The 9167-nt window shown below is 36.3% G+C and overlaps 1 protein-coding gene across 1 annotated transcript in view; it reads left to right on the plus strand.

Moving 5' to 3' along the window:
- The window catches only part of LOC107673839 (beta-galactoside alpha-2,6-sialyltransferase 1), a 25829-nt gene that overhangs the window by 1156 nt on the left and 15506 nt on the right, over window positions 1-9167 (plus strand). The window contains 2 exon segments of the mRNA XM_074186957.1: window positions 3712-3918; window positions 4658-5029. Coding sequence (XP_074043058.1) covers window positions 3712-3918; window positions 4658-5029 — 579 coding nt within the window.

Genomic DNA, 9167 nt, shown 5'->3' on the forward strand with positions numbered 1-9167 from the left:
TATATATATATATATATCTTTTTTTTTTTTGCATTGGTACTATTTTCCCAATGGTCAATTTTCAAAATTCTTAGTACAAAACTCCAAATCACGTGTAACAGCTAGTCATTCTTTTAAAACCTGATATCATACTTTCGTTACACATAATTTTTTTCCACATAATCGTTTCAAAACAAGATTATCGTAACACAATATGAGAACATTTGGTTTAATTCTATTTAGTCAAATAATGCAGGATGGATGTTTCAAATCACCTGTTCCTGAATAAATGTTACAGTAATACAGGCTACAGCTGCCACATTAAAAAATACACTCACTAACTAACCATAATGAATACATACATAATTTATAATCCATAATGATTGTGATACCATTTATCCAGTGTGTTATGAAAAAAAGTTTTGTGCATGAACAGTTTGCTGCCAAAAAATGTTCTCACCGTATGACTGAATCTATAGTTGACCTTTTCAGATGAAGGGTGAATTAAAGTAACTTGACATTCTCTACCAGAGTAAAGATTTTGTTTAAAGTATCTCTTAGCATAATGTAAAATGCCTCTTTTTGATGCAACAGTTACCTGTCATCTGCCTCCCTTCTTCAGATGCATCTGAAGGTTACACAATCATTGACTGTTTCATCTCTCTTGTACTCTATCCTGTTTCATGTTCTTTCATTCTCTCTCTGTTGCTTTCATAAACACACACACACACACACACAGGTTTGTTTTTATGGTTTATGGGGACCCTCCATAGGCGTAATGGTTTTTATACTGTACAAACCGTATTTTCTATTGCCCTACACCAACCCTACCCCTAAACCTACCCCTCACAGGAAACTTTCTGCATTTTTAGATAAAAAAAAAAACTAATTCTGAATGATTTATAAGCCTTTTGAATTACGGGGACACTGAAAATGTCCTCATAAATCACCTTCTCGTTGTAATACCTATGTCATACCCATGTTATTATACAAATTTGTGTCCTCATAAACCACATAAACATGCACACACACACACACACACACACACACACACACACACTTTGAACACTGTGGTTGTGATCATCCAAAATAAATTAGCTTAACAAGAAATAATTATACTTGAATACCCCTTTCAGAAATTGCAAACTTGTTTCTCTATCTATAGTTATCTATAAATGTACCCAACGATTCATTGCTTGACCATCAAGATCAGTTGGATTAAAAGACAGACAAACATATTAGTTTTTTGAAAATGCTTAGTTTTTGAAACTATGGCTCCATTTCTCAAAACTACACACAAACATAAAATAATTAGCAACATACACGCCAAACTACACACAGATGTGAAAAATGTAAAACACTACTCTTGTGTGTCTTTTGCTTGTTCAGAGTGCAGTGGAGCACAGGAGTTTGTCATAGCAGTCACACATACATGCATATGCACATGTACACTGTATATACAGTATGTAAAACTATAGTTTTACAAACTGATGAATTTTACACAGTTATGCAACTGAACTGAATCAATACTGAACTGACTTGAGCTGTATAATGACTATTGGTTAGAGCTGTTTTACAGCAGAATTTGAATTTGATACTATTGTGACGCTGCTAAACAATCTATATTTTATAAAGCACTTTAGAAATAAAGTTGACTTTGACTTTGCTTGTATGCATATTCTGCATGTGTATCTGTATATCTATATATAGAGATGATATATGTACAGTACTGTATACTGAATATGCATACAACACAGATGCATATTCAGTGTGTGTGTGTGTGAATATATATATATATATATACATATACATACAGACACAAATTTAAGTCAAATTTATTTCTAAAGTACTTAATAGAACAAAAAAACTTTTTTCTCAAAACACTTAGTTTTAATTTCTAAGTGAACAAACGATGTATAAGTGTTTTTTTCACATATGATCACTGGGTGTAAGTAAATGAGTGTGACATTTATTGTAAATAGTAGTGTTTCCCAAATGAAACAAAACAGGTGTTGTTAGTAGTCGAGGTGTAAAGAACTGTGTTTAGAGTTTTGCAAAAAGTTTGTTTTACAATAGCAAATTGAGTTTAAAGCTTGTAATGTGCTTGTAGTTTTGCAGACTTGGTCTAAAGATTAGAAATATGAGTGAATGTTTTCACTAAGTGGGCCTCAAGTATCACTTTAAATGTCTAAACAATTAAAAAAACAACAACTGTAAACTGAACGGATTTCATTATATATTTAACCTTTCCTTGACTTTGAATCTGGTGTTTTTGTCATGTGATGGCGTCATGTCATGTGATACTGTCACATGATATTAATTAGCTACACCTAATAAGGCTAATGAAAGCTGCTTAGTCGTTTTGTAGTGGTTTTCATTTTTAAAGGTTGAAAGCCATGATTTCATAGACTTCTTACATTTTAAATCCTACTTTGAATGCTGTGGACTACCATTTTTGCACTGAGCTGAATATCCCAGGTATTAATTGATAAGCCCTATTCACACATCATGTTTATATACAAGTTTTGGTTACTGTCATAAAAACTAGTGTTCTGTGTAACTACTTTTTAATGTTCCCTTTATTCAGGAAATAATTATTCAAATTATACTATTCTGTGTAAAAGTATTACTTTAAATGGTCTTTTTTAGGCCAACCCCACTGGAACTACCACCATTTATTAAGCTAATTTGTCTGCTCCCTTTAAGGTCTTGGCTGCAAGAGAATCTAGAGATTTCAAGCTGAACTGCATTACTGAACTCAGTTAGCTTAAATGTAGGGCAACCGAAGCATTTTACATATTTAACCCAACAGTTTGACATATTATAAAATCACATCAAAAGGAGGCTACAATATAATCCACTACAATTAGAAATTCTCTAGTTTATTGAACATGCTTTTTCCTTCACACTAATTTCATTACTAACCTGAGCTGACCAGTACTTCAAAGTAAATATCTGACTGTTTCAAACTATTTTCTACAGTCTTCGTTCAGCTGAATCCATGCATATGCTTCTATGTGTCTGCCAACTCCTTTTGCAGAGGACATCCTTTAATTTGCTAATATTGACTACGTTTACATCAGTAATCTAATTATTTACCTTATTCTAAATAAGCCAATATTATGATTATGGTGTTTACATGAGTTGCTTTTAGAATATTCCTTTCATGTTCCCGTTTTACATGTTATAGTACATAGTTCGATTAATGGCACACGTCATTACGTCCCCACGTGACGCCATCCGACGTCCCCTCCGGAATTTCACGTATAAACATATAGTTCGTCTTCATGATGATGCCATGTACAGTTTTGGGTGTTTCATTTTAAATTTTATGAAAGCTTCAAGTGCAGTTAATTATTTGTACGTGCATACAGATGCCGGCGGGTGCTGAAGCTCTTTTATTTGCCGTCAAACGGTTGAGCACTGCCGTGTGTGTATCCTGTCGCAAAATGCGGCGAAAAGTCCTACACGATGGTAATAATGTGATTAAGGTGTTTACATGTCTATTTTGCACTTCAGTAATGCGACTAAAATAGGAATACTCCACATGTCTTAATTCTATTTCTGTTTACTTCAATTATGACATTAGCCAGATTAAGGTAATCAAAAATCTCTGTTTACATGGTAGATTCTTAATCAAAGTATTGATTAAAGTATTGATTCTTAATCGTATTAAAATCGGAGTATTGTTGTCCATGTAAATGTACTCGTTGTCTGTGATTCATTATCCAGATCCCAGGGGCTGCCATGGATCGTGTTAGCCAACTTTGGCGGTTGAGGCGCCGGGCCCGACGAGGGGCCCTGTGTATGGCACTGTTCTGTATGACTATGGCTCTCCTGTACACCTTTTGTGCTGAAAACAGCATACCTGTCACAGATGCCATTTTCGGGGTGAAGGCGAGAACTCGAGCTCAGCCAAGAGCGCACACAATTGTTAAGGTACTTCAAGGAGATTCCTTAACTCACACAGCCTTCTGCTCCACTGAATCTGAACATTAGAGTGAAGCAGGAATGAGTCCTAAAGCCTGGAAATTAGGTTTTCAGCTCATCTGGTTCCATTGTCCAAAAGTCAATGGGTTTTTTTGAATAGGTTTTTGGTTAAATGCCTAAGATAAGGTCTGTGATTAAGACAAGCTCAACTTTTGCAGTTTGTTTATTGCCTACCGTAAGATTTTTACTCCTGGTGATTGATACACTGTTCATTTGCTTCAATTATCTTGATGAACAAACATGTAAGAATCAAACTTTTGTTGGTCACAGAGCTTATTTTCTGCTGTAACCTCTTAAAAATAAAGGTGCTTAAAAGGTTCTTCACAGCGAACCACAAAGAACTATTGTCAAAGGTTCTTGAAAGAACCATCTTTCTTACCTTTTTATAATCTGAAGAACCTTCTTTTAACACAAAGGACCTTTTGTGAAATAGAAAGGTTCTTCAGATGTTAAAGGTTCTTTATGGAACCATTTAGACAAAAAAGGTTCTTCTATGGCATTGTGAAGCACCTTTATTTTTAAGAGTATAATCCAAAAGACACTGGAAAAATCCTATTGGCTTTTATCAAGGGAACCATGTGTGATGCTAACTTCTGGGTTGGCCTACAAAATGACTTCATTCCTGCAAGACTCTATATAGTCAAATGTAAACCGCATCCTTACTAAAAGTGACATTGATCTATTGAAGGTATTGCGGGGAACAGGAGGGTCGAAACCCATGTATACTGACCCTCAAAAGCTCCCAGGTGTTATTCCTGGAGATCCTCAAAAGCCTATTCCCATCCTGTCGTCTTCTAACTACTCAATGGAGAGCGGTACTAAGGACCGCAACCTCAGGGGCAAACGAAGAGAGCGTGGGCTATTTTACTGGCTTCTATCACAACCGCTGAGACGTGCTTTAGAGACTATTTTTGGAGGCCGACGGAGAGGAGATGCGGGTGCCGCAAATGGGGATGCTGTTGTTTTTGGGCCTAATGGAGCACTCGGAGAGGTCTGGAATGAAGAGATGTCAAGTAGCATGCTCGGAAAAAGGCTGAGGAAGGTGGTGCAGAACTATCAGGTGAGGAGAAACTCGAAGAAATCTAAAAGCCTTTACTATATAAAAATACAGTAACAAACGGCAAGGACTGCAACTGCTGATCAGCAAGGCATGAAGTCTCTTCAGTTAGTATTAGGTGGCGTTTTGTATTTTACATATACAGTACAGCTTCATCTTCAGAGGATTGTTAAATGTAATATTTTACATAATCCTCTGAGGATGAAACTCTACAGCATACATAAAAATACAAAACTCTACCTAATACTAAGCGTTACAACAAATATGATTCTATCTATCTATCTATCTAGGGTGTGATTTGTGAACAAACCGGGGGGGGGGGCATGCCCTTGTTACACTTAATGTTTACACTAAGTGCAAATAGATTCTATTTACACCTAGCAGGATTTTCTGCTATTTATACTACTTATTGCAGATAGTGGCAATTATCTGCACCTCAGTATTGTAGTACATTATAAAACAGTATGCAATAATAACAATAACAACGATGTGATATCTGATTTGAAAAAGTAGGAAAAAAAGTTAGGCAAAACGCTATTCGAACCTCAGTCGATCGCGTCCAAAAACGACTTCAAAACGTACTTTTCCATCTGCGCCACTGGAGCTGTTATTAGACGATAGTCTTTTGTAATGCTTTGTAATCACACATTGATGGGCAGAGTTAGTGTAAATAGCCTCTGCCAACAAGGCGGGCTATTTGCACTTGTAAATAGACACTCCGTTTTTTATTTGTGAACTGATGTTCAGCTGTTCCTTTTAATAGTCAACTTATTTTCGGGTCATAGTCATAAAAGCCCTGTAAACTTTGTCACAGGCATGAAGATACATCTTTCATTTCATCAAGCTGAATTCTCACTAAAAACTGACACAGTCATCACGTTTTCAAGTCATTTCATGTTTCATTTTGATGTGACACAAAGCAGTGATATCTAAGCAGGAGAGTTGTTTACTTTATAATTAGTCAACAATGCCATCATTTTCTTAATTCAAGGCTGAGAGCTCGTACGAAAACAAGAGGCGGGATTTATCACACGAACCAATCACATCCAATCATAACCGATCATATCCAATTATACCGCGACGGAGGCATTGCCTTCTCTCAAGTGACTTTCCCCCATTCATCTGAATGAGCCTCTAGGAAAGTCGCATGCTTTAGGGTCTCTGTAGAAAGTCTATGGACACCTGCGGGTATCGCTGTTGGACAGTGTTACTTTAAAAGTCTAAAAGTCACTCGTTTTTATAATGTCATATTTAGTCATTAGCGTTTTTATTTTTGTAATATCGATTATTTTCTCATCCACTTTTGAGGAGAGGAGACCTTGCCGCCTCGGAGGAAACGCCCCTTATATATATATATATATAATACATTGTCGCTTGAAAGTTTATGAACCCTTTAGAATTTTCTATATTTCTGCATATATATGTCACAAAACATTATCAAAATTTCACACAAGTTCTGAAAGTAGACAAAGGGAACCAAAACAAACAAGTGAGACAAAAATATGTTCTTTGTCATTTATTTAGGAAAATGACACCAATATTACGTATCTGTGAGTGGCAAAAGTATGTGAATCTCTAGGATTGGCAGTTAATTTGAAGGTGAAATTAGAGTCTTTCAGAGTTTGTTTTCAATCAGTGAAATAACTATCAGGTGTCAGTGCGTGCCCTGTTTTATTTAAAGAACAGGGATCAAAGTCTGATCATGTTTGTGGAAGTGTTTCAAGGCATGAACAACGGAGATCTCTTGAGGACCTCAGAAAAAGAGTTGCTGATGCTCATCAGGCTAGAAAAGGTTACAAAAACATCTCTAAAGAGTTTTGACTCCACAAATCCACAGTCAGACAGATTGTGTACAAATGAGGAAATTCAAGACCACTGTTACCCTCCCCAGGAGTGATTGACCAACAAAGATCACTCCGAAAGCAAGACGAGCAATAGTCTGCAAGGTTGCAAAGGAACCCAGGGTAACTTCTAAGCAACTAAAGGCCTTTCTCACATTGGCTAATGTTAATGTTCATGAGTCCACCATCAGGAGAACACCGAACAACCATGGTGTGCATGGCAGATTTGTAAGGAGAAAGCCACAGCTCTCCAAAAAGAGCATTGCTGCAAGTCTGCAGCTTGCTAAAGATCATGTGGACAAGACAGAGAGCCATTGGAGAAAGGTTTAATGGATGGATGAGACCAAAATATAAATTTTGGGTTTAAATAAGAAATGTTTGGAGTAAAGAAAACACTGCATTCCAGCATAAGATCCTTATCCCATCTGTGAAGCATAGTGGTGGTAGTATCATGGTTTGGGCCTGTTTTGCTGCATCTGGTCCAGGATGGCTTGCCATCATTGATGGAACAATATCATGTGGACAAGCCAGAGGGCTACTGGAGAAATGTTTTGTGAACAGATAATGCCAAAATAGAACTTTTTGGTTTAAATGAGAAGTGTTATGTTTGAAGAAAAGAACACACTGCATTCCAGCATAAGAACCTTATACCATCTGTGAAAGATGGTGGTGGTATCATGGTTTGGGCCTGTTTTGCTGCATCTGGACCAGGACAGCTTGCCATCATTGATGGAACAATGAAGTATAATTATATCAGGACATCTGTCAGTGAACTAATTCTCAAGAGACAGTGGGTCATGCAGCAAGAAAACGACCCCAAGCACACAAGTTGTTCTACCAAAGAATGGTTAAAGAAGAACAAAGCGAATGTTTCGTAATGGTCAAGTCAAAGCCCGGACCTTAATCCGATTGAAATTTTGTGGAAGGAGCTGAAGCAAGCAGTTCATAGGAGGAAACCCACCAACATCACAGAGCTGAAGCGGTTCTGTACTGAGGAATGGTCTAAAACTCCTTCAAGATGTTGTGCAGGACTGATCAGCAGTTACAAGAAACATTAACTGCAGTTATTGGTGCAAAAGGGGGTCAGATCAGACACTGAAAGCAGATCACTCACAGATATGTAACACTGGATAATTTTTCTTAATAAATAAATAAATGGCAAAGAAAATATTTTTGTCTCATTTGTTTATTTGGGTTCTCTTTGTCTACTTTCAGGACTTGTGTGAAATTGATTATGTTTTGAGTGATATTTATGCAGAAATATAGAAAATTCTAAAGGGTTCACAAACTTTCAAGCAGCACTGTATATATACATATTTGGCAGCTGTTACAGAAACATTTTTACAATAAATATTCTGATTTGACCTTGAGATTAAATAGCTTTGATATTTGACCACTATTTATGATAATACTTGGTTACAATGACACAAATAGTTCTTATTTCTGCCAGGAATGCAAAATCAATCTGGAGTTAATGACATTTTGAATAGAATAACGAGACATAAACCTGTACATACAGGTGCATCTCAATAAATTAGAATGTCGTGGAAAAGTTCATTTATTTCAGTAATTCAACTCAAATTGCAATTAAAAGAACCAAAGACTTAAACTACTTCAGTCTGTGTGCATTGAATTTATTTAATACACAAGTTTCACAATTTGAGTTGAATTACTGAAATAAATGAACTTTTCCACGACATTCTAATTTATTGAGATGCACCTGTATTCAATCGCGTTTGCATCCATTTAATTTTGATCATTGCTTCGCTACACAACATACAAACTTTTACTTCAAAAGTGCGCACATTATGTATTCACATGATTACTTCACATTTCTTTAATCGGAATATAGAACCATATTTACTTAATGACTCGCAGAAAGAAGATTCTCTTCCGATCCAGTCAATATTGCGTGATCATAATTCCCAAATTACGGTGACTGTAAACTTCTACATTCTGTCTCCTAATGCATTTATTCGTCAGTCTATTGTATACAATATCTGCATTAGGTCCCAGTAGAGTGAGTTTTGAGCAAAAACATTATGTATTAATCTCATACTGTCACTCTGAAATGGACAAATGGCTCGCGCTGAATTTTTGAAAAGCCCTGCTTGGATTGAGGCCCATGAAGCAGGATCACGAAACCCAGACGATCTCTATTAAGCGGGAGCGTTGACAGTTAAAGTCCATTTCTGATTTTATTGTTCTCTCTCTATCTCTCTCTCTCTCTCTCTCAGGGTTTCTGCAGGATTTTTAAGCTCAAATTTAAGACCTTTTTAAGACCTGCACAAATAAAATTA

The sequence above is a fragment of the Sinocyclocheilus anshuiensis genome, unplaced genomic scaffold (assembly GCF_001515605.1).
Source record: "Sinocyclocheilus anshuiensis isolate Anshui unplaced genomic scaffold, SAMN03320099.WGS_v1.1 scaffold700, whole genome shotgun sequence".
Taxonomy (NCBI): domain Eukaryota; kingdom Metazoa; phylum Chordata; class Actinopteri; order Cypriniformes; family Cyprinidae; genus Sinocyclocheilus; species Sinocyclocheilus anshuiensis.